This window comes from Phyllobates terribilis, unplaced genomic scaffold (genome assembly GCF_046119375.1).
Source record: "Phyllobates terribilis strain yellow unplaced genomic scaffold, ASM4611937v1 Scaffold_3__8_contigs__length_932513732, whole genome shotgun sequence".
Classification (NCBI taxonomy): Eukaryota; Metazoa; Chordata; class Amphibia; order Anura; family Dendrobatidae; genus Phyllobates; species Phyllobates terribilis.
In genome coordinates, this window is record NW_027362763.1 from 582,822,851 (window position 1) to 582,850,044 (window position 27,194).

General features: G+C 43.1%; 1 protein-coding gene across 1 annotated transcript in view; it reads right to left on the minus strand.

The window, feature by feature from the left end:
* The window catches only part of LYST (lysosomal trafficking regulator), a 789,135-nt gene that overhangs the window by 97,036 nt on the left and 664,905 nt on the right, over nucleotides 1–27,194 (minus strand). Inside the window, exons 48-49 of the mRNA XM_073671457.1 lie at nucleotides 26,363–26,502; nucleotides 10,754–10,851 (exon numbers count right to left, since the gene is read on the minus strand). Coding sequence (XP_073527558.1) covers nucleotides 10,754–10,851; nucleotides 26,363–26,502 — 238 coding nt within the window. The remainder of the gene's footprint in view (nucleotides 1–10,753; nucleotides 10,852–26,362; nucleotides 26,503–27,194) is intronic.

Sequence of the window (27,194 nt, forward strand, 5' to 3'; positions counted from 1 at the left end):
CAACAATCTTGAAGGCGTTCCCAGAGATGCTTAACACTTGTTGGCCTTTTTGCCTTCACAGTGCGGTCCAGCTCACCCCAAACCATCTCGATTGCGTTCAGGTCTGGTGACTGTGGAGGCCAGGTCATCTGGCGTAGCACCCCATCACTCTCCATCTTGGTCAAATAGCCCTTACACAGCCTGGAGGTGTGTTTGGGGTCATTGTCCTGTTGAAAAAGAAATGATGGTCCAACTAAACGCAGACTGGATGGAATAGCATGCCGCTGCAAGATGTTGTGGTAGCCATGCTGGTTCAGTATGCCTTCAATTTTGAATAATTCTCCAACAGTGTCACCAGCAAAGCACCCCCACACCATCACACCTCCTCCTCCATGCTTCACGGTGGGAACCAGGCATGTAGAGTCCACCCGTTCACCTTTTCTGCGTCGCACAAAGACACAGTGGTTGGAACCAAAGATCTCAAATTTGGACTCATCAGACCAAAGCACAGATTTCCACTGGTCTAATGTCCATTCCTTGTGTTCTTTAGCCCAAACAAGTCTCTTCTGCTTGTTGCCTGTCCTTAGCAGTGGTTTCCTAGCAGCTATTTTACCATGAAGGCCTGCTGCACAAAGTCTCCTCTTAACAGTTGTTGAAGAGATGTGTCTGCTGCTAGAACTCTGTGTGGCATTGACCTGGTCTCTAATCTGAGCTGCTGTTAACCTGCGATTTCTGAGGCTGGTGACTCGGATAAACTTATCCTCAGAAGCAGAGGTGACTCTTGGTCTTCCTTTCCTGGGGCTGTCCTCATGTGAGCCAGTTTCTTTGTAGCGCTTGATGGTTTTTGCAACTGCACTTGGGGACACTTTCAAAGTTTTCCCAATTTTTCGGACTGACTGACCTTCATTTCTGAAAGTAATGATGGCCACTCGTTTTTCTTTACTTAGCTGCTTTTCTCTTGCCATAATACAAATTCTAACAGTCTATTCAGTAGGACTATCAGCTGTGTATCCACCAGACTTCTGCACAACACAACTGATGGTCCCAACCCCATTTATAAGGCAAGAAATCCCACTTATTAAACCTGACAGGGCACACCTGTGAAGTAAAAACCATTTCCGGTGACTACCTCTTGAAGCTCATCAAGAGAATGCCAAGAGTGTTCAAAGCAGTCATCAAAGCAAAAGGTGGCTACTTTGAAGAACCTAGAATATAAGACATATTTTCAGTTGTTTCACACTTTTTTTTAAGTATATAATTCCACATGTGTTAATTCATAGTTTTGATGCCTTCAGTGTGAATGTACAATTTTCATAGTCAAGAAAATACAGAAAAATCTTTAAATGAGAAGGTGTGTCCAAACTTTTGGTCTGTACTGTATATATATATATATATATATATATATATATATACACACATTTTTTTTTAAGACGTGAATCTAGGTTTTCTGGCACTCGTGGCAAGAGTTCAGTTTGGTGCCCCCCACCACCCTCCCAGCACATATGTGATTTGCACCCTTAGTCACGTGCCGATGAGCTGCTCTCCTTAATTCTCTAAATGTTCAGTGAAAAACTGAGAGGAGCAGGAAGAGAAGCTAGTTGTCACGTGACCGTAAGTATGAAAATCGCATACGAGTCAAGTGGCCATGTGATAACTGATGAAACCTGCAAGCACATCTGAATCCTGACAGTGAGTGTATTACACATTGTTAGGATTGGCTACAGGGCTTCATTTTATAATTAAAGGACTTGTCCAGGTTTGAGATGAAAATCTGTAGTCACTCTATGTGACTGCAGGCTTCTGAATTCTCACAGCGCATGCACTGTACACTTTTTTGGATTCTTCCTTGCACAAGTGTGTGATTGGTATACTTCTTGCCACATTCCGACTAGACGTGTCCGGCCTCGCGCTATTCATTTTCATTGAGTGAGGCCACATGTCTAGTCGGCACGTGACCTCATGTATGCAAATCGCCTTAACGAGAGAATCCTGACAGTGTGCACTGTGAGAATGCAGAAGCCTGCAGTCACATAAAATAACTTGGACAACCCCTTTAATGCTCCTAACAAATAAAAATATGGTTATTAGTCAGTATCACAAAAAACATTTGCATCCAGGTATCTGATGCATGACATGGTCTCTGGAGTCGTTTTCTTTCTTTTCTTCTTCATCTTGTCCAGACGCCATGATGACTTTTCTCATCCACAGCCCGTCTCTGCAGGCTTCCATCTTCCCCGGTCTTGTGCAGCACATCCCCACATGATGCCCTTAAAGATAGCAGTATTATCATAATGCTCCTGAATAAAAATATTTGCCCTACACTGAGCCCCTGAAAAAATAATTGTCCCTCATTCTATTCCCTGCACAAAATATGACCCCCACACTATCCCTCTTATGGTACAAGCTCTCCACACTGCCCTCTCTTCTCCATACTGGCCCCCACTTCACACTGTCGTCTCATACTGTGTCCCCCCCCCCATAGGGCCCAGTCTCTATACAGTGCTCCCCCAACCACTCTCGGCTTTCTATTGTTATGATAGGCTACAAGCACTAAGGAAAGACAGGAGATCTGTCCCTACAATAGAACTAAGCTAGATCCCTACGATGTAACGGGGAACCTGATCCTGCGATCAGACCCGCTAAAGTCCTCAGCTAGTCTGAACGAAGACCTATAGATGTGAGGGAGGGATCCCTACAAGAACTAGGGACTGGGAGAAAGTAGGACACCTCCTAGCAGAAATTGTAGCAGTAAAAGACAAACAAACAACATAGAACATAGAGGTCAAAAGACCTAGCTAAACTGACTGAGAAAGGTAACAAAGCACCTGGCTAGCTTAAGAGTAGAAATTACAATGAAGTCCAGCAAGGCCAAAAGGGAGGAGCAGGATTAAATAGGCAAAAACGGTCATGTGACCAGCATAATAGAAAAAACCTAACAGGAGAGTTCTAACAGTACCCCCTCTTCTATGAGGATCCTCCGGATCCCCTAGGCCCAGGCTTATAAGGAAACCTCTTGTGAAACGCTCTGACAAGTCTGGAAGCAGAAACATCATCTGCCCTCACCCATGAGTTATCCTCGGGACCGAAACCCTTCCAAGCGACAAGATACTGCAAACTCCCTCTATACCGTCTAGAATTAAGGATGCGGGAAATTTCATATTCCCCGTACTCCACCACCAGAGGAACAGTGGCAGTGGCGTCTCTATCTGATACATAAGCTTTTTTCAATAGAGAAACATGAAACACCGGATTAATCTTCCAGGAGGTAGGAACCTCCAACCTAACAGCAGATTGGTTAACTACCTGAAGCACCTTAAAGGGCCCTACAAACTTGGGACCCAATTTTTTAGAAGGAATCCTCAACCGCAGATTCTTAGAGGACAACCAAACCATGTCACCAACCGTAAACAAAACCTCTTGACGTTTCCTGTCAAAGTACCTCTTAGATTTTTTGTTAGCCTCCTGAAGATTACCACGCACATCCGTCCAACTCTCTCCAAATCACCGGAAAAACTCTCCTCCTCAGGCACAGCCGATACCAATTTGGAGAATGACCCAAAAGACGGATGTCTCCCAGAACAACAAAAAAAAGGCGAACACCCAGCAGAAGAGGATGTATGGTTCTTAAGAGCAAATTCAGCAAGCGGCAGAAACTCAGACCACCCCTCTTGATTGTCTGCCACAAAACAACGCAAGAACTGCTCAACATCCTGGTTCTTCCTTTCTGTCTGGCCATTAGACTCAGGATGATATCCAGATGAAAATGACAAATGAACTCCCAACCTGTCACAAAAGGCACGCCAAAAACAAGCCACGAACTGAGGTCCCCTATCAGAAACAATGTCAGTAGGAACACCATGGAGTCTGACAATCTCCTTGACAAAGGCCTTAGCGAGTGTCTTAGCGCAGGGCAGTTTGATGAAGGGAACCAAGTGACACATCTTGCTAAACCGGTCCACAACCACCCAGATGACCGTGAAACCCTCAGAGGAGGGAAGGTCAGTAATAAAGTCCATAGCCAGATGTGTCCAAGGTGCACTAGGAACCTCCAGAGGGCAAAGCAACCCCGCAGCAGGAGTATGTGAAGACTTAGATCTAGCACACACAGTACATTGACGCACCCACTTAATGACCTCCTTCTGCCATCCAGGCCACCAAAAACTGCGACCCACAAGTCTCTTGGTCTCAGAAATTCCAGGATGACCTGCCAACCGAGACTCATGACACTCAACAAACAAATCTCTCCTAAAGGTCCTAGGCACAAACAACCTTCCATGGGGAGTGTTAGATGGGGCATTCTCCTGGGCTTTCAGAATCCCATCTTCCAAAATGGAGTCCAATGCTGCTATCACAACACCTTCCTGTAAAATGCTCTCCTCCTCCTCAGTACCAACCATGGGAGAAAAACTGTGAGATAAAGCATCAGCTTTTACATTCTTGGTACCCGGAATGTAAGTAACAGAAAAATTAAACCGCGAAAAAAAAAGTGCCCACCTAGCTTGGCAGCATCAAGGTAGATCTGATTTTTATGATCAGTGAAAACCTGAATGGGAAAATCAGCACCTTCCAAGAGATGACGCCAGTGTTCAAATGCGAGTTTAATAGCCAGCAATTCCCGATTACCAATATCGTAATTAAGTGCAGTCTCAGAAAATTTTTTTGAAAAAAAGGCACAGGGATGTACTCCATCCTTGTTTTCCTGAGACAACACCGCACCGACCCCCACAGAAGAAGCATCAACCTCAACCAAAAACGGCTTAGTCACATCAGGCTGCATAAGGATGGGGGCAGAGCTGAACCTCTCCTTTAGAAACACAAAAGCTTCAATGGCCTCAGTAGTCCACTGAACCGTATTAGAACCTTTCCTGGTGAGATCGGTCAGTGGTTTAACAATAATAGAAAAATTTTTAATGAATTTTCTGTAATAATTGGCGAAACCCAAAAACCTCTGTATCGATTTCAAACCAATAGGCCTAGGCCATTCCTGCACAGCTTGAACTTTCACCGGGTCCATCTCAAAGCCCTCGCTGGAGATAATGTAGCCCAAAAAACGAATTCTCTGTACAGTGAACTCACATTTCTCCAGCTTAGCAAAAAGCTAATTGTCAATCAATAATTGCAATACCTCACGTAAGCTCCGCCAATGAGACTCCAGGTCAGGCGAATAAATCAAAATGTCATCCAAATACACAACCACATTTTTGCCGATCAAAGGTCTAAGGATGTCATTAATAAGATTCTGAAAAAATGCTGGTGCATTGGTAAGACCAAAAGGCATAACCAAATTCTCAAAATGACCCACAGGAGTGTTAAAAGCAGTCTTCCATTCATCACCCTCCTTCATGCGCAACAAATTGTATGCCCCCGGAGATCAATTTTAGAGAACCACTTGGCCCCCACTAACTGGTTAAACAAATCAGGAATCAATGGCAGTGGGTAGGGATTGCGTACAGTGATTTTATTAATCTCGCGAAAGTCCAAACAAGGACGTAAACCGCCGTCCTTTTTTTAACAAAAAAAAATCCAACAGCCACAGGTGACTTAGAGGGTCTGATATGACCGGCGGCCAAGCTCGTCTGTATGTATTCCTCCAAAGCCTTTCTCTCAGGAATAGTCAGATTAAATAAAAGACTTTTAGGAAGAGTCGCTCCAGGGACAAATTCAATGGTACAATCGCAGTCTCTATGGGGAGGCAAAATTTGCGACTCCTCCTCAGAAAAAACTTTCCAAAAATCCTGAATAGGTACAGGTAACTCCCCTTTATCCACAGCAGCAATGCGCCCGTTACAACACTTTTCATAACACTTAGGGCTCCAGGACTTAATTTCATTGGTAGACCAATCCAGTACAGGATTGTGCAATTTTAACCAGGGCAACCCCAAAACTACTGGAGAAGGCAAATTATTTAATACCACCAAATCCAAATTTTCTTGGTGAATACCATTAATAGTGAGGGGAAATTCATAAACCTTGTGAGTAACACATTTCAAGGGAGTGCCATCGACAGAAACCATGGCAATAGGGGATGACAAAGGTTTGGGTTTTAAATTAAGTTTTTCCAAGAATCCCCCATCAATCACATTCAGAGTTGAACCACAATCCACAAATACCCGAAATTCAATTAATTCTTCCTGAGTTGCGGTAGTAGCAGAAAGAAATACCCCCTTAGAATTTAAACAGGCTATATGGGCGTAACTGACCTTTTTTTTTTCTTTGTTCATACGAAGCACACAGTTCTTAATGAAATGGTCAGATTTGCCGCAATAGAAGCACAAACCTTCAGAAAACCTGCGGTCTTTTTCCTGAGAGCGGGGTGACATCGCCCCAATCTCCATCGGCTCTCCAGTGTCAGTACAGACCCTCTCAAGACTCGGAGCTGACATGGCAGAGGATTTACTCACATTAACCCTTGCACGCAGTCTCCTGTCCACCCGTATAGCTAATTGCATTGCCTCCTGCAAGTTTCCAGGTGTAGGATAAGCAATCAGCAGATCCTTAACCCTTTCACCTAGCCCAGCAAGAAACAAACTTTTCAGAGCAGAATCGTTCCACCCCACCTGAGCAGACCACCGATGGAAGTGAGTACAATAATTTTCCACATTACCTGATCCCTGTCTCAAATGTCTCAATTCCGTCTCAGCTGATGAGACACGATCAGGATCATCATACAACAACCCCAAAGCAGAAAAAAAACTATCCACTGATCTAAAGCACGGATCACTAGGTTGGAGAGAAAAGGCCCATCCCTGAGGTTCTTTGCGCAAAAGTGTCATTATGAACCCTATGAGCTGTGATTCATCACCAGAGGATCTGGGTCTCAAACGAAAATACAATAAACAAGCATTTTTAAAGGAAAAAAAATCTTGTTGTTCACCAAAAAATAAAATCAGGTAATCGTACCTTTGGCTCCACAAAATGCGCTCCAGAACAGCTACTCACGTGTTGTTGGAGCTCGGCCACCTCCAGAGAGAGTCCCTGCAGGCGTTGAGCCAAATCCTGAACCGACACCATGATGGAAACTGGAGGTCTTTCCTTAGAGAAATTTTTTGGGCTGGACTTACTGTTATGACCTGCTACAAGCACTAAGGAAAGACAGGAGATCTGTCCCTACAATAGAACTAAGCTAGATCCCTACGATGTAACGGGGAACCTGATCCTGCGATCAGACCCGCTAAAGTCCTCAGCTGGTCTGAACGAAGACCTATAGATGTGAGGGAGGGATCCCTACAAGAACTAGGGACTGTGAGAAAGATGGATACCTCCTAGCAGAAATTGTAGCAGTAAAAGACAAACAAACAACATAGAACATAGAGGTCAAAAGACCTAGCTAAACTGACTGAGAAAGGTAACAAAGCACCTGGCTAGCTTAAGAGTAGAAATTACAATTAAGTCCAGCAAGGCCAAAAGGGTGGAGCAGGATTAAATAGGCAAAAACGGTCATGTGACCAGCAAAATAGAAAAAACCTAACAGGAGAGTTCTAACAATTTTGTCTGCACCGATCCCTCCCTTGCTCCACAAACTTGTGTCCTCAAATAATCTCCACCCAATTTCCACACAGTAAATACCCCCCACACACAAATACCCATACACAGTAAATACCCCCCACACACAGTAAATAGCCCCACAGTAAATACCCACACACATTCACAGTAAATACCCCCCACACACAGTAAAACCCCCCACACACAGTAAATAGCCCCTCACACAGTAAATACCCCCGACACACATTAAATACCTCCCACACAGTAAATACCCCCCACACACAGTAAATACCCCCCACACACAGTAAATAGCCCCCAACAGTAAATACCCACCACACAGTAAATATCCACCCACAGTAAATATCCTCCCACATTAAATACCCCACGCACACAGTAAATACCCCCCACACACACAGTAAATACTCCCACACACACATAGTAAATACCCCCCCACACACACAGTAAATACTTCCCCCCACACACAGTAAATACCCCCACACAGTAAATACTCCCCACACAGTAAATATCCACCCACATTAAATACCCCCCACACACAGTAAATATCCACCCACACACATAGTAAATCAGTGAATACTCCCCCACCACACACAGTAAATACCTGCTCCACATACAGTAAATACTCCCCACAAACAGTAAATAACCCCCCCCACACAGTAAATATTCCCCCTGCATAGTGTATTTACCCCCACCCAGCATAATTATCCCCCACACACAGTAAACCCCCTCAACATTAAATGTCCCCCAGCCTTCTGTTACATTTAATCTTCGGTGTCTTCAGCTCCAGTCTGGAGCACTATCCACCTGTTCTTCGTGCTGGATGCTGTCAGCAGCGTGATCACATGACCTGATCACCCTGCTGGCGTCACTCTGACTCGGAGGTCAGAGCTTCAATTGTACTGGTGTCTGAGAGACATGAGTACAATCACTGGGAGCCGGCGCTCTGCAGCTTCTCAGAGCCAGCAGTCAGCTTGACAGCCGGCTCAGAGAAAGGCCGAATCCCAGTCCGGGGATGGCAGAATGCAGCCGCCGGGGATGACACTTTGGACCGCCGCATTAGGCGGACCCAACTGCGCCCCCCTGTCGGCTGCATGCCTCGCCTGCTCCCCCCTGGAAGCGCTTCTGTATATTTACATATGAAGTCAGCACTATAAATCAGAAAATAATGTGCTCATAATTAAAGTAAGCAAAGGGACACATATAAATATAGAAAATATTGAACCCTAAAGCCAGAACTCCAATCAGAGAGTGCACATAATTGTGCAGTATACTGCACCTTGCTGCACATGTGAAATTAAGTACTGCCACAGAAAAAAATAGCACATAACCCCAAAAAATAACAGTTAGGCTATGTGCCCACGATGCAGAAATGCTCCGGATTTTTCCTGAGCGTTTCTGCATCTCCCTGGCAGAAAAATCGCATGCGGATTTTATATGCGTTTTTCCTGCCAGGGACATGCGGATGTGAAGCGTTCTTCACATGCATTTCCGCATGCGGGTTATCAAGCACTTTTCCAAGCGATTTTAGCATCACTTGGAAAGTGCTTGACAACTTGATCACACTATATAAATCCATGCAACCGGCATGGATTTATATAATGTGACTGAAAGAATGGTAAAAAATAATAAAAAAAAAATCTATACTTACCTTCTGATGGCCCCCGGTGTCTTTATTCGATGCGTCTTGGTTTGCTGGCAGCTCGCGGTAGATTTAAGGACCTGCCGACGTCAGCGTCGCGTGACCCGTCACATGACTACATGACGTCAGCGCAGGTCCTTTAGTCTAACGCGAGTTGCCGGCAAGCAGAGACAAGGATTCCGGGGGCCATCAGAAGGTAAATGTAATATTTATTTTTTATTTTATTCTTTTTTTTACAGGTTCTATGGTACCCGGGTCCGGAGGAGAGTCTCCTGTCCTCCAGACCCGGGTACCATCTGCACATTGAAACGCATGGAATGCGCATGTACAGATCCAGTGATGCGTAATCCATGCGTTCCAATGCAAGTCAATGGCGGCGAAAACGCAGCGTTTACGCAAAATTAATGGTAGTGCTGCGGATTCTAAATTTGGTATAAATAGTTTTCGAATATTTGATCAATACTGACAGCGTTGGCTGTAATGCAGCCATCTATATTTCTACGTTTTATCGGGCAGTGAAGAGAGAGGTTCTTTTGCTAATAGTGGGCTTGGCTCATTATAGAGAGAGTAAAACCATCGGTTAGTCCAGTAGATAAGCTTTCTACTTTTGCAATGAGCTAGAGGTTGAGCTCAACATTTAGGATGTCAAACTTGGATTTAAGCTGTGGAGAAAGATATGTTTTTCATTCTCTCTCTGCTGTGTCAAGTTGTGATTATAAGGTGGATACTTTGGTGTTCCTGAGCTTTTAAGTGTGAGATGCAGGCTCAACCAGAGTAACGTTGGTGGCATCCTATGATGTGGAAGAAGGGGGAGCAGAAAGCATGGTAGAGCAAGAAACAAAAATATTGTTATGATCCATCCAAATGGTATATAAAACTGAAGTGGATGAAAATGGAAGGAGGGAAAAGGAATTTAAAAAGACATGGTCTATGCGAGAGAAAGAAGGGTGAGGGTTGGAGTAGAAGTCCTTGAAGTTCTTCCCAGATGTTACACAAGCCATAACTTTGAAGAAGTTATGGAAATGTAGTAGTGTCTGGGTCACCAAAAGTTGATTTCGGGTATCTGGTAGATTTGTCAACAGTTGGATCAAAAATAATGTTGGAATCTCCGGCTTCTGCAAGAAGAGTTGCTGAGGTGTGTTAGGGATGTAATACTAGACAAGAGTGAGGTCGACATCGAACAAGGATCCCTGGAGTAGGAGATAGCAGAAAGGAGGGTTGACTATTTCCTTTGAACATAAAAAAAGAAGTTCGCACAGGCTTTGAAAAAGTTGGTAGATTAGGTGTATTGGGGTTGCTGGAAGCTGGAATGGAGTGTTTAGTGGATTTGTATATAGTTGAATCAAAACGAAAATTGGTATTTCCGGTCAATAGAAAAAACCCTATCTAGTGTGCAGAAATCACTATAAAAAAAAGGAACGTGTTGCTGATATTTGTCAGAGACGTAATAGGATAAATTTTGAGGTTGATATCAAACAAAAACTCCCTGAAGAAGGGTTTAGTGGCCAAATAGGATTGAATATTTCCTTTGAACATATAAAGGGAAGGGTTTTCTTAAAGTTTTTAATCTTTTAGTTTTCAAAGCCAAAGATAAATGTAAAATGTATTTTCAATACATAGTTACGTACAACTTACCTGAATCACAGACTGTTGCAATGTCTCCTGTTGTTTCACTAGCGGACACTGCTGTTACGGGACTTTTGTGGCCAGTGAGGCTTTGCACATAGCATAATCTTAAGAAAAAATAAATAAATAAATTATTCCTTGCACATATACACGTAATTAATAACACATTTTTAAATTGGGTACGTTTAAGGATTTAGGAACAAACATAGCCACACCATAATCGATGTGCCCAATCCTACACTTATCTCTTGAGGGAGGTTGGAGGGGTTTTTTTTTTGCTTTTTTTATTAATCTTTTTTCTTCTTTTAATTCTAATTTCAAAGCATGTACAACATGCAAAACACTACAGGAGAGGGAAGGAGAGTAAGGGTGCATTTATACTGACCGATAATCGTGAAGAAGTGTTCTTAGTAATGCTCGTTTCAAGTGAAATGATTTTTAAGCTTCCTGTGCTAATAGGACATGCACTGCTGAATACATTAATATTCCATGCACACAGAATCGTCTCTTTCCAATGATTATGTGCACATAGGAAGCGTGGTCGGCCTGTCTAAACAGCCAATTAAATGACTGCCCATCGTTTACAGCCACAGGTTGGATAGTGTAAATAAGCCTTTAGCATGTTGGAAACAAAAATGAACAGGCACTGGAGGTGTCAAACCAACACAAATAAATACAGTCAGTTTCATATCCCCAGAAATATAAAGGCAACGAGCAAGTAGCTGTCATGGGTTTACCGCGACAGAGGAACCAGAAGACCGCATCATCTGATTTCTCCTACTCCTGCACTGATTAGAAATATTTTACCTCCATATTAAATGATGGTTTCTTTTAGCAGTGCAGGGGTTAATCTGCTTAGCTGTGAGCTCCTGGAAGCTTACCTGCCTTGATGCTCTCAGCTGTTCACAGTTAGCCACTCCCCTTTCCTATATATTCTGGGATTTGGCTAGCAGTCATTGCCTGAGCTAGCTCCATGATGAATATGGTTCAGGAGTTTGGTGGTTAGTTGTTGTTTGTGAAGGTGTTTGGTGGATTTATCTAAGACTATTGCGGAATTTTGGTTGTCCCCATTCTCCACTCCCCGGTGTTTACCTCTGTTGCTTGTGTGAGTATATTTGCATGTTTGGTATTTTCCTTTAATCACTGTTTATATTACCTTGTTAGTCTGGTTGGTGTAATGTCCTCTACTACTACTACTACTACTACTCTCCTCTTCCCTGGGTAGGGGGAGGGAACAGACTGAGGGCGGATTTAGGAGCTCAGACAAGGTACGTGGCCCTGGCTTCTTCGCGTTCAAAAGTAATCTGGGGAACAGGGATAGCTAGGGCGCCCCTAGCGTTAGGGACAGGGAAGGAGCCCCTGGTCCCAAGATACCCGACAACAGAGTCGTGACATTAGCTCTGGCCTAAACCGTTTTTTTGATCCATCATGGATCCTATCACTGCTCTTACAGGGCAACTGCAGCAACTCAACCTGTAGGTGGCAGATTTATGCACTATCGTTTTGCAGCACCCTAACACATCAGGTTTCGGAACCGTGACTCTCAGGCAACCCTTAGTGGAGATCGCTTTGCCTGACAGGATTTCTGGGGTGTGTGACATGTTTATTGTTTTCAGGGACCTGTAAGCTACACTTCAGGTTATGTCGTTTCTCCTCAGGAACCGAGGAGACTCCAGTTAACCTTGAGGTGGCCATGTCTCTGGTTATGCGGCTGGATCGCCGTCTTCACCAGAGACATGAAGAGACACCCCAATGTACGGGAGGTCCGGGTCAAGGGAACACTGGTCTGAGTCATCTTAGGAACCCATGCAGTTGGGTGGGGCGACTCGTTCTGTGGATCAAACTGTAGTTTGGCGTAAAGGGGAAGTGTATTTACTGTAGGAAAAAGGGTCATTTCGTGGGTGCTTGTCCTTCCCTACCTCACCATAAACAGCCGCCAGGTGTACATATCTCCTCCGTGGGTAGGTCACAATTTTTTTTACTGGCTGAAATCCATCTGGGCAAAAATAAGGTGGTTATTTCTGTCTTTCTGGACAGTGGAGACAGGTTTAATTTGATCGATGCTAGGTTCGTGCAGGTCCGGGGCCTCAAACCACATACACTGTGCAGACAAATACCCATAATCGCCCTTGATTCTGTACCCTTGAGTCAGGGGTATTTTACTCAAGTCGTCCAAGGGATACATCTAGAGGTAGGAGCCATGCACTCAGAATGTACTGACTGTTATGTTCTAGAGGGTCTGCCCTCTCCTGTGGTCCTTGGACTACCTTGGCTCATACTGCACAACCCTGTAGTTTATTGGCATACTAGGTAGGTGGTAAAGTGGAGCGAGTATTGTCAAAGACACTGGGCACTCAGCTAGCTAGGGTGGATACCCAGTCTATGCCTAAATATCTATCTGACTTTGGGGATGTGTTTTCGGAGCAGGGATTCCAAGAACTTCCTCCCTATCGTCCTTATGTCTGTGCCGTTAATCTTCTTCCCCGGGGCCAAGCTGCCTAAGAGCAGGCTATATAATATCTCTGGTCAAGAGAAGCAAGCCATGAAAGACTATATCTTGGAAAATTTGGCAAAAGGTCATATCAGACCATCCTCATTCCCCGTTGCTGTGGGGTTTTTATTCATAAAGAAGAAAGAAGGGAGTTTACACCTCTGTTTAGATTTCCACAAACTCAATCAGAACACGGTCCGGGATCCGTATCTGCTACCTCTCATCCCGGACCACTTTAATTAGATCGTAGGAGCAAACTGGTTTTCTAAACTGGATCTCAGGGGGGAGTATCTCATTTGTGTTATAGGGGGATGAGTGGAAAACAGCCTTCAATTCACCTGAGGGACATTATGAGAACTTGTGATGCCACTTGGGTTGACTAATGATCCCGCCGTCTTTCAGCACTTTGTATATGACATCCTTAGTCACCTGGCAGGTAGATTTGTTGTGATCTATCTTGATGACATATTAATTTATTCGCCTGACCTTGAGTCACATCAGGTACATGTCAGGCAGGTCTTACATATTCTCAGAGACAAATTATTTGTCAAACAGAAATATATGTTCTCGGTTGAGGAGATCTCTTTTCTGGGCTACATTTCATCGTTCCCTGGTTTTCGCCATGGATCCGGCGAAAGTCCGGGCAGTACTGGATTGGGATCATCCAGAGAATTTAAAGGCGTTACAAAGGTTTTTGGGTTTCGCCAATACTACCACAAGTTCATCTTAAACTTTTCGGTAGTGGCCAAACCTCTTACAGATATGACCAGGAAAGGGACGGACTTTTCCAGATGGTCCAGTCCGGCAAGGGAGGCAATCAATACCTTGATGGAGTATTTTACATCTGCGCTGATTCTCATACAGCCTGACGACACTCAGCCATTTATTGTAGAAGTTGACGCATCTGAAGTGGGGGCTGTTTTGTCGCAGGGTGCGTCTCCTGGTAAATGGCATCCATATGCAAACTTTTCTAAAAAAAAACCTCATCCGCTGAGAAAAATTATGACTTCGATAACAGGGAACTCTAGGCAATCTAGTGGGCCTTTGAACAGTGGCGTCATTTTCTGGAGGGGGCAGTTCATACAGTTATGGTAATCACAGATCTTAAGAATTTTGTATGTTTAGAGTCTACGAAACATTTATCGCCTAGACAAGCAAGATGGGCATTATTCTTTACCAGGTTTAACTTTTTTGTTACATATAGGCTGGGGCATAAGAACATTAAGGCGGATGCCTTATCTCGTTGTTTTCCTGGAGGTGGAGATACCCTTGTTACGACTTTTACTTCCTCCAGATAGTGAAGTTCGATCGTCTTCCAATACCACATAAAGGGGTGGTTATTACGACTATGTGCTCCGATCTTGAGAAGGAGGTTGTTGAGGCTCAGGGGACGCCCCTGCTGCCTGTCCATTAGGTAAACTGTTTGTACCTGTGAATCTCCATCTTACAGTTCTTAGTGAACATCATGATTCGGTCTTGGCCAGACATCCCAGTAATAAAGCCACCACAAATTTTCTTACTCAGTGTTTTTGGTGGTCAGGGGTTCATCAGGATGTTTGGGAGTATGTAACCGCCTGCAGTGTTTGTGCGCGTTCTAAGACCTCTCATACGTGTCAGTCTGCGTCTCTCCAACCATTGCTGATTCCCAGTAGACCTTAGACTCATTTATCAGTTGATTTGATCACTGACCTACCTGTGTCGACAGGTAATACTGTAATTTTGGTGGTGATGGACAGATTCAGTAAGATGTCACATTTCATTGCACTACTCGCTTTACCTAATGCCAAGACCTTGGTGCAAATTTTTTATCAGCGAGATCTTGAAATTACATGGAATCCCTACCGATCTTGTTTTGGATCGGGGGGGGGGGGGTTGCAGTTTATTTCCAAATTTTGGAGGGCAAACTTGTTTGGGGATCCATCTGTTGTTCTCTTCAGCATTTCACTCGCAGTTTAATGGGCAAACTGAACGTGTTAACCAGAATCTTGAGACTTATCTTAGGTGCTTTATGTCTGAGAATCAGGAGGCTTGGGTTATTTACCTCTAGCTGAATTTGAGGTGAATAATTGTTGTCATAAATCTACTGGTGAGTCCCCGTTCTTCGGGCATATGGGTTTCATCCTCAGTTCAGATTATTTAATAGGAATCATTCTTCAGGAATACTTAAAGAACGCTTTCCATCTTCAATTACGTCTGGGTGGCAAGGGGTTCTTAATAGTTTAAAGAAGATGGGGTCCAAATATAGGAGTGTGGCTGATCGGAGATGTTTGGTGGGTTTGGACCTGTGTTGTGGTGACTTGGTGTGGTTGTCATCAAGGAACACTAAGTTGAAGGTTCCCTCTTGGAAACTGGGCCCCAGGTTCATCGGTCCTTATAAGATTGTGGCCATTGTTAATCCCATAGCATTTCGCCTTGCTTTGCCGCCCACCTTTAAGATTCATAGTGTGTTTCACCGGTCTCTACTCAAAAAATACATTGCGTCTTCTGTACCATCACTGCTACTGCCATCTCCGGTCATTGTGGATGGAAATTTGAAATAGTTAAGATTGTTGATTCTCTCTTAGTTCGTCGGTCGCTTCAGTATCTGGTACACTGGAGGGGTTACAGTTCTAAGGAGAGGATGTGGGTACTAGTATCTGACATCCATGCGGCCAGGTTCATCTAGTCTTTTTACGAGGCACACCTTGATAGACCCGGTTCTGAGGTTCTGGAGGTCCCTTGTAGAAAGGGGGGGTACTGTCACGGGTTTACCGCGACAGAGAAGCCAGAAGACTGCAGAGTTTGATTGCTTTTACTCCTGCACTGATTAGAAGCATTTCACCTTCATATTAAACAGTCACTGCCAGAGCTAGCTTCATGCTGCATATGGTTCATGAGTTTGGTGGCTTGATGTGGTTTGAGAAGGTGTTTGGTGGATTTATCTAAGACTGTTGCATGGTTTTGGTTGTGTGTTAATTTTGTTTTTTCCCCAGCCTCCACTCCCCGGTGTTTACCTCCTATTGTTTGTGTGAGGATATTTGTATGTTTGGTATTTTCCTTTATCCATTTATATTACTTTGTTAGCCTGGCTGATGTATTGCCATACACTACTACTTCCCTCTTCCATGGGTGAGGAGAGGGAACAGACTGAAGGCAGATTGAAAAACTCAGACAAGGTACATGGGCCTGGCGTCTTCTCCTTCAGAAGTAATCCAAGAAACAAGGATAGCTAGGGTGCCCCTAGCGCTAGGAACAGGGAAGGAGCCCCTGGTCCTGGGATACCCGACAACAGAGACGTAACAGTAGCCCATGAAAGGAATGGAAGAAAAGGAAGATATAGGGAAAGAAATAACCATGATGTCACTCTCACACTTTTTTAAGAGAAAGAGGGGGCAGAAGGACAGCCAGTCTTTACAGAAAATAACAAAAAATTAACATTAATGAACATTGGGCTGTTCTAAAAAAAATAGCAGGGTCGGCATTTGTCTTTACAAACTCACGATATGTACTCTTTTTTTTGTGGATTTAGCATTCCTGTGAATCACAAACCTAATATTTAGCTGTATGATCACAGTTTTTTAGAACTGCTTCACATCTATAAGTAACCAAAATTTCATTAGGTACATCATAATGGAAAAGACCACCCGATCCCAATTAGGGTCCCAGGTGATTATCAATGCCACTCCATAGATGAAAAAATGGACAAAAATCTGAGTGTTTTTTGGCAAAAAAGTAACAACACACTTTATTGAACATATAAGACAAATAACATATGAAAAAAGGATGACTTGGGCAACTTGTCAATATGAAGATAATACAATCACTGATCACTCTTACCCATAAATAGAAATCAAAGTGCCCAGCATAAGAAATCGCCAACGCACATTTCGCGTGGTGTATTAAAGCTTCCTCGGGGGGAATACCTGTAGGACCTTCCATGCTTACTTAAATACCTTCTAGGACCTGTGGTCACATGACCACGGTGCACCAATGAAATCCCACTTTTTCGGAGCATGCGCACTGAGCTGCACTCGTCAACCACACCCCCATGGCAATCAAGTAGTACTACGCATGTCAGGCAAACCAGGACGCGTTGTCATGGCTCCCGGACATGCGCAGGCCACATATAGATGCCGGGAGAAATGCAGGGACGCCGAAGAGCATAGCACACACGCGCACAAAGAGACAGGTGACAAAATAGTACATGAACATTATAATCGCATAGTACAATAATCCTCCATGATTCATGACTTGAGTGAAGATAGTATATTTCATGGTGCATGGATCACATCGACCCTCCCGGCCGACCGATCGTTTCAGGAATCGACGGTCTATGTGAACCTGTGTGCAAATTCATAGACTATTATTTAAAATCAATGGTGGAAACTTTACCATCCTTTGTCAAAGACACGACGGATGTGCTGAGGAGGGTGGATGGGATCTTTGTGGAATCTGATATGCTGCTTGTTACTGCAGATATTGAGTCTTTATATACCTGTATTGACCACAGAGATGGCCTCAACACTGTCCGCTTCTTCCTGAGGAACTCCAACTGGGACAGCCATCTGGGCGATTTGGTCCTTGAGTTGCTCCAGTTCGTATTAACCCGTAATTTTTTCGCATTTAAGGATATTTTTTATTTACAGAAGCGCGGCACTGCCATGGGTGCGGCCTGCGCGCCAACGTATGCAAATCTCTTCCTAGGTTACTGGGAGAGGGGTTTGCTTGGAGACGTGGGGTCACCTGTGGTAAATCGACTCACTGGGCTTCTAAAAGAGGCAGATACAGGGACTGTTTCTATTTGAAGTGCGTCTGATTTATTGCAGTCCTCATAAATCACATCACCAGAAAAAGTAAATACAGCCTTTGTCTGGCAGAAAGTAAAACATAAAATAACAAGTCCATACAATAGTGCTGTTTAGCCCACCTGGCTTAGACTCCAGAGTCCATGTCCTTTAACAAAGGGATTCACACCAGGAGACCTGCAATCTCCATATATCCAGCATGTGTGCCACAAACAGCTCAGAGATCTCACCTCCAGCCCACCACACACTAAATGCTCTGTAAGGATGCGTTCACACATTGCGTATTTCCCTGCATTTTTTTACCTGCGTTTTTTTACGCAGGTAAAAAAAGCACCTCCATTCACACACTGCATAAAAAAGCGCAGCAAAAAACGCAGTGTGAAATGAAGGGTGACATGTGTACTGTCTGTGTGTCTATGTGTCCTGTGTGTCTATGTGTCGTGTGTGTGTCCCTAGCAGTGTATGTACAGACTATGGATACTCACCTACCCGATGGATGAGAGACGCGTCTGCTCCGTCCCGAGCTTGCAGCATCTGCCGTGAAGCAATCAGCTGATTGTCACGTGACCGGCTTGTAATCAGCTGACCGGAAGCCGATTACAAGCCGGTTAGCTAACAGCTGATCGGCTCACCGGAAGATGCTGGAAGCGCGGGATTGGAGCGGACCGGACGCCTCTCCCCTGACATCGGGTAGGTGAGTATCCACCTGCGCCTCCGTAAAAAAGCGATGGAATTACGCAGTGTGTGAACACCGCTGCGTAATTCCATCGCTTATAATGGGCACAATAGTGCGAAAGCGCGGGCTGCCCTGCGTAAAGAATTGACATGCCAATTCTTTACGCAGCTGCGCTTTCCCGCTGAGTAAAATTACACAGTGTCTGAACGGCAAAGTGAATTTCCCATTCACTTTGCTGGCAGACACAAAGCACATTGCGTATTTTCAAAAAGCGCGCGCAAAAATACGCAATGTGTGAACGCAGCCTAAGGCTGTGTTTTCTATCCTCTCAGTTCCTCCCTTTCTACAGGTGCATTAATCACCCTAGGACCAAGATGGCCGTTTAACCTATTCGTGTGCTGGAAACTTTTCACTATGCACAATCACTGCAGCTATCAATATCAGTGCTACATATCTCTCTCCCCAGAAACCTGCCAGTGACTCTGTCACACACCCCACAAGTGTTCTATCGGATTAAGCTCCAGCGATTGGGCTGGCCACTCCATAATCTCAATTATGTTGAACTGGAACCAAGATTTTGCTCGTTTACTGGTGTGTTTAGGGTCGCTGTCTCATTGAAACACCCATTTCAAGGGCATATCCACTTTGGTGTAAGGCAGCATAATCTCTTCAAGTATTTTAATATATGCAAACTGGTTCATGATCCCTAGTATGTGGTAAAAAAGTCTGGCACCATAGTAAGAGAAACATGCCCATATTATGATGCTTGCACCATCATGCTTCACTGTCTTCAGAGTGTACTGTGGCTTGAATGCAGAGTTTGGGGGTCGTCTGACGAACTGTCTGTGGCCCTTGGACCCAAAAAGAACAATTTTACTTTCATGAGTCCACAAAATGTTTCTCCATTTCTCTTTAGGCCAGTTGATGTGTTCTTTGGCATATTGTATCCACTTCAGTACATGTGTTTCTTTTTTTTTTTTTTTTTTTTTTTTAACAGTGGGACTTTGCGGAACTTGTTGCTAAGAGATTAGCTTCACACAGGCGTCTTCTAACTGTCACAGAATGCACAGGTAACTTGAGACTGTCTTTGATCATCCTAGAGCTGATCATTGGCTGAGCCTTTGCCATTCTGGCTGTTCTTAGATCCTTTCGAATGGTAGTCTTCCGTTTTCTCCCATGTCTCTATGGTTTTGCTTTCTATTTTAAAGCATTGGAAATCATTTTAGCTGAACATCCCTTCATTGTCTGCACTACTTTATAATTTTTACCCTCTCCAATCAACTTTTTAATCAAAGTGCACTGTTCTTCTGAACAATGTCTTGAACGACCCATATTTCTCAGGCTTTCAAGAAGAAATGCATGTACAACATGTGCTGGCTTCAACCTTAAATAAGGGCCATCTGATTCATATCTGTTAATTCACAGAATGATTGACCTCACTAATTGAACTCCACACTGCTATTATTTTGAACACACCCCCTTTCAATTAATTATTCAAGTACACAGACTCAAAAACATGCAGATCATGAATGCTGAGTATAGCATCGGCATCTCTGCCTCTTGCCCGGAAGAGACGGCGATCCTCTCACCGCCACGGCTCGACGTTCCACGTTCCTCCCTCTGGCCTTCCTGCTGCGTCTGCCCGGGGTTCGTGCACCATACTAAGGGCGCGAGCTCCCTCTCTCTTAAAGGGGCCGCGCGCACCGTCCTAAAGAGTCCCCGGCCAATGGTCGGAGGACTGCCCCTATTTAAGGCACCTCCTCCAAAATGGAGGTGCCTGTGCAAAATTGTTGTTTGTGTGCTTTCACTCTCTCCAGCCCTCTGGTTCCAGCCGTGCCTGCCAGCCTGTCTATCAGCCATGTCCGCCAGCCTATCAGCCGTGTCCGCCAGCCTTTCCGTCAGCCGTGTCCACCAGCCTGTCCATCAGCCGTGTCTGCCAGCCTGTCCGTCCACCTTCCCGGTCCCTCCTTGGTTCACGGAGTCGATTAAGCCGCCGTGTAGCCAGGGTTTTAATATAATACAATTAATATGCACTTTATTGTATGAAATAAGTATTTTATACAATAGAAAAACAGAACTTAATATTTGGAACAGAAACCTTTGTTTGCAATTACAGAGGTCAGACATTTCCTGTAGTTCTTGACCAAGTTTGCACAGACTGCAGCAGGGATTTTGGCCCACTCCTGCATAGAGATCTTCTTCAGGTCTTTCAGATTTCGTGGCTGTCGCTGGCCAACATTGAGTTTCAGTTCCCTCCAAAGATTTTCTATTGGGTTCACGTCTGGAGACTGGCTAGGCCACTGCAGAACCTTGAAATGCTTCTTTCGGAGCCACTCCTTATTTGCCCTGGCTGTGTGTTTCATGTCATTGTCATGCTGGAAGAAGCAGCCATGACCCATCTTCAATGCTCTTACTGAGGGAAGGAGGTTGTTGGCCAAAATCTAGCCATGCTTGAGCACCCCCAAAGTATTATGTTTCCCCCGTCAGGTTTCATGGTTGGGACAGTGTTCTTGGGTTTGTACTCCTCCTTCTTCCTCCAAACATGGCCAGTGGAGTTGATACCCAAAATTTCTATTTTTGCCTCAACTGACCACATGACCTTCTCCCATGTGTCCTCTGGATCATCCAAATTGTCATTGGCAAACGTCAGGTCATTGACCAGGTCCTCCTGTGTAGTTCTGGGCTGATTCCCGACCTTTCTGAGAATCATCCTTACCCCACGAAGTGAGATCTTGCATGGAGACCGAGGAAGATTGACAGTTATCTTGTGTTTCTTACGTTTTATAATAATTGCGCCAACAGTTGTTGCTTTCTCAACAAGCTGCTGGCCTATAGTCCTGTAACCCATCCCAGCCTTGTGCAGATCTACAATTTTGTGCATGGTGTCCTTAGACAGCTTTGGTCTTGGCCATGGTGGAGAGGTTGGAGTGTGATTGATTGTGTGGACAGGTGTCTTTTATACAGGTAACAAGGTCAAACAAGTGCAATTAATACATATAATAAGTGGAGAGTAGGAGAGCTTCTTAAAGAAAAACTAACAGGTCTGTGAGAGCCAGAATTCTTGCTTGTTGGTAGGTGATCAAATATTTATTTCATGCAATAAAATACAATTTAATTATTTAAAAAATCATACAATATGATTTTCTGTTTTTTATGTTTAGATTCTGTCTCACAGTTGAAGTGTAAAAATTACACATCTCTCCATTCTTTCCTTATGAGAACTTGCAAAATCGTCAGTGTATCAAATACTTATTTTCCCCACCGTATACCCCTCACATAGAATGGGCAGAGTTATCAATTAGCAATTATAAAAAAAGTGTTCTATTTTGCAAAAACAGCATCATGATTCTCCCAGTAAAAAAGATTTACAAATGTAAATATATAGATGAGTGTATATATAAATTTTATATATTTTTTTTATGTATATTTTTTATTACCGCAATTATATATGTGTATTATCTCTATTCAAATTTGTAAAACTTTTTATTGGGAGAATCATGATGCTGTTTTTGCAATATATAACATGTTTTTAAGAATTGTTAATTGGTGGTAATGCCGCCCATTCTATGTAAGGGATATAATAGAGCTGACTATGTGATCATTTCTTATACACCTGGGGAAGGCTGGATGCAGCCGAAACGCAGTGTTTTTTTAAATAAAAAGTTTTCATTTTTTTATTACCTTTGTTTTATCTGCACTCACTGGATCAATTAGCCTCTTTCCATCACATTTGGAGCGCTATTTGTTTTTTCAGTTCATAACTTACACTGAGACTGCTGTACACTGTGTGCAGAATTATTAGGCTAGTGAGTATTTTGACCATATCATCATTTTTATGCATATTTTCCAAATATAAGCTGTTTATATAAAATTGAATGCTTATTGGATAAAGCATATCAGGTAATGTGTGAGGATATCAAGCTGTGCAGAATTATTAAGTATCTTGTTTTCCAAAAAGGAGATGCAGCATTATTGATATTTCCAAGCTATTGTTGACAAGACCAACAAAAGTTTTGGCGCAAATAGTCAACCGGGTTGCAAAAATGTGTTTAGACAAAAAGGCGCATATTAACTGCCAAAGATTTGAGAAGAATGGCCCGATGTATCAATATAAAAAAGAATTAATCCGATCGGTAAACGGCGTAACGAAAAAAAAATTCTAAACGCCAGAATTACATTTATTGGTCGCCGCAACATTGCAATAAAATGCAATAATGGGCGATCAAAACATCGGATCTACCTCAAAATGGTATCAATAAAAACTTCAGCTCGGTGCGCAAAAAAGAAAACCCTCAACCAGCCCCAGATCCAGAAAAATGGAGACGCTACAGGTCTTAGAAAATGGCGCTTTTTTTTTTTTTACCAAACTGAAATTCTTTTTCACCACTTAAAAAAGAACCTGTACATGTTTGGTGTCTACGAACTCGTAATGACCTGGAGAATAATAATGGCAGGTCAGTTTTAGCATTCACTGAACGTGGTAAAAAAAATAAAAAAAACCCATCTGTGGTATTGCACTTTTTTTGCAATTTCACCGGACTTGGAATTTTTTCCCGTACATGATATGGTAAAACTAGTAATGGCGTTGAAAAGTCCAACTCGTCCCGCAAAAAATAAGCCCTCACACGGCCATATTGACCAAAAAATATAAACGCTATGGCTCTGGGAACAAGGGGAGCAAAAAAGGAAAATGCAAAAACGGAAAATCCCAGGGTAGCGAAGGGGTTAATCTAAGTAATTAGCCACTCCTGAGACTGCAGGGTGGCTGGTAACATAGGCAATGAGCTTTACACTATAAAATTAAAAATCCTATCCATTCATGAAACAGAGAGGATTTTTAAGAGTTGATTGTTTTCACAAACACTTGAGACAACAAATTTAAGAAATTAAAAAACAGTTTTGTTCTACAATACTCATAAAACAGTAAAAAAACAAATGATAAATTGTTGATACAAACCTTTGCAAAACAAAATATCCCCTCCCCAACATACACCCCACAAGAGAGATGTGAACTCTCCAGTGTCATGCTATATATATATATATAAAATTTGTCATATCTCAAAATGAAATTGCCAATAACTTACTCATCTTGATCTCCCCAATCTTAAATCCCACAGAACACATCAGAAGTCATATTTATCTATTTTGCATGCTTACATAGTCTAACGTCCGTTGCTGGCATGGTTCCCCTGCTCTCTCCATGCGGGGCCGCCGACATACCGCCCGAGCCGCCGCAGCATCCTCTCGCTCCTCCTCCTCCTGTGCATGCCTTGTCTTCCGGCGGCAGACCTAGTGCACTGGGAGGCATCTTTTATATAAGGCACCCTCCCCCACAGGGAGGTGTCTGAACAACATCTATAGTTTGTTATTGGTAGTGTGTGTGCGACTGTATGTTGCCAGGTCCCCCATCCTTAGTCTAATATACCTATTTCCCTGTCCTGTATTGTCCTTGTAGTCCTGTGTAGCTTATATGCTATCCTGAAGCCGCTCCAGCGGTGCCTTAATAAAGTGACAGCATCAGCGGTAGTTGAACCATTTGCCGAGACCTGTGTGTCTGAACGATAGCCTATCCCCAAAGTTCACATTGTCCGTACTGTACTTCAGTTCCCGAGTCCTTCCTGTCTGTGACTCCGCTCTTTTGTTCCCGTCCAGCGAACCCGACCCTTGGGATCGGCATCTGTGGTACTGGATACTGCCAAGGAGTGTTACCTGGAGGCTACCTGCAGCTTGAGCCTGACTCCACCTTCAGGAGCTCCAGTGAATACAAGGTAGCCGCTTAGCTACGCCCCTCGTAGGCAAGCCCGGACCCGTGGCACAGTGGGTCCACCAACCATGTGCGCCACCAGTGAGCGTGACACATAGCGCCATTAACTTCCACAATAGTGGAAAGGACAGTGATGATGTCAGTATCATTATCATGATCCTCATTGGGGCTCCCAATCTAAACTGGATTGCCCAGGGGAAACCCATACAAATTCCTTGCAGATGTTGTCCTTGGTGGGATTTGAAATGAGAATCTCAGCGCTGCAAAGTAACAGTGCTAAGCCACCACTGAGCCACCATACTGACCTTTTGTAGTCACCCACAGCAAAAGTCAATGTCCGAAGATTGCCCTAATGGCCTCTCAAGTCATCCAGCAGGGTAAAAATTCTTTTAAGAATTTAGGATATCCCACCACTAAGCAACATATCATATATCAATCCAAATATGGTGTCCTACATCTACCCAAAACACCTTTTATGATATTCTGGTATGTCTACCAAATACAAGTTGGAATGTTCTGGAATGCTAGCAAACTCCATACATTCCAACCGCATGTGGATTAGGTTAATTTCCACTACGCCTCATTTAGGACATTTAGAATTATATCTATTTCCTATTTTAAATAAAAAGAAAGGCGTTATTTACACTGTATATATCAGGAAGATACATAGTGATGTGGCTCTCTAAAGGATATTTTAGTGATAAACTAGTAATCAGTCCTAAATAAAGTTCCTATTTATTTTAATATTCTATATATGTCTACTTTATGTTGGCATCATTTTTTTTATGGGTGTGGTGGGAGACAGACATTTGATGGCTTAGACTTTTAGTACAAGAAAAATATATATTGAGGCTTCAGAGTTCTCAGTGGTTGATACCTTTTTAATGGCTAACTGAAAGATGGTAATAAATAGCAGCTTTCGAAACTATGCAAGTCTTTTCATCAGGCTCAGTATAACACAAAATCTAAAGAGTCACATATTTATACAGTACACAGGAATAATGCAGTAAATAAGACAAGTGATGTGAAGCAGAACTATCAGTATGGGAAGGGTTGTGGCAGTAATATTGGAGGAGTTCATAGATAAGGAGTGTGAAAGTTTTATGGTCTCCTGAGTGAGGTCTAGGCCAGGGTTATGATGCTCCCAAATGGTCTGAGGAGCACATTTCTTAATTGATGTGGAAAGACATAAATATATGTGACACATTCATTCCTCATCTGAGTGTGTCAAAGGTTGTCATAAGTTTGTACTCCTAGATTCTTCTGTCTATCTGAGATTTGAAGTTACCTTTTAATACCAGCAATTTCCTGTCCATGATGCTGTGATCAGGGCTACAAAAATGTTTGGCCACAAGTAGATCGCTTTTTTTTTTTTTTTTCTTTTATTGTGTGGCAATGAGAGAATTCTGAAATAATTCTTTTTGGTATGATTTTTTCGCTTTACATGCCAAAAAACATTTTAACAGGGGTGTGCAGACTTGTTATATCCACTGTACTATGGACAGAGACAGATATGGGGAATCATAGATGGGTGTGGACATAGACTGATGAGCAGAAGTGTACGGTCAGTGTAAGTAGGTTGTCACATCTATGCCAGTGTGACAGGTGGGGGATAAGGTTACGACACAAAGACAGACACAGAGTCTTGGAGAGGGAGCTTAGATCTCAAACACGACACATTCAGTACTGACAAAAACAACTGAAGTATGTAACTGCGGAAATACTACAATGAATCTGTATTTTCCAGTAACTGTTTCAACCTCCATAAAGGAAACTCAATAAATCATTATATTTTTTATAAATATATTTATCATGAGTCATGTTGCTCTAACCTGATCAAGAATACAAGGTAATATAACATACGTGAACCCAATATCTAACAAACCAAATAAGTAGAACATACCTGTTTAGGTCCCATATGATGCATGTTCCATCCATGCTGACACTTATCAGTATGCTGAATGGTTTACAAACAAACAAGCTGGTTATTTCTCCACAATGGCCATATAATTGTACTTGTGATTCTACTTCAATTTCCATTGGCTGCATAAAATAACCATAAATTTAGAAGAATCAATGAACAACTAAAAAAAAATTTCAATAGATTTGTCCATAGCTTCTATGCAAAGCTATGCATTTCCATAATTACAAGCAGGAAAAGGTTGAGCTTTGGCTTTATGGGAAGAAGCCAGTTAGGTACAGGGCTGTATTTCTCATCCAGAATTTAGGTATGTTATGATACAATACATTTTTTATGACTTATTTTTTTTATTTAAAATTAATGCTACACTCAGCATCGCCCACTGAAACAAATGCAAGCTTACACCTGTCAGACAGACACTGTCAGGTCACAGCAGTTTCAGGCCCCGGGTGTAGGCCACACTCGCATCAGTTTTGTGGGCAAATGAAAAGTAGAAAGAGGCTCTGATCAGTCTGCTATTTAAATGTTTCCCTTATTGTACATTTTTGCCACTTTCTGCTAAAATATCCCGATAACCTACCCAACCTGTAGCACTTAACAGCAGATCCCTAACTACTGTACTGTCAGGGAGAGGTCATCAGCCACTAAGCGTATGTGCACACAACGCCTTTTTCAAAAGGATTTTACTCGGAACCCGCCTGAAAAAGGTAGTACAGAACGTTAAAAATAATTTGGCCTTTTGTTACTTCTTTTAACAGCTTCATGTTTCAAAAGTCATGACGTGGCTAAAAACTGACCTTACCATTTTTCAGGT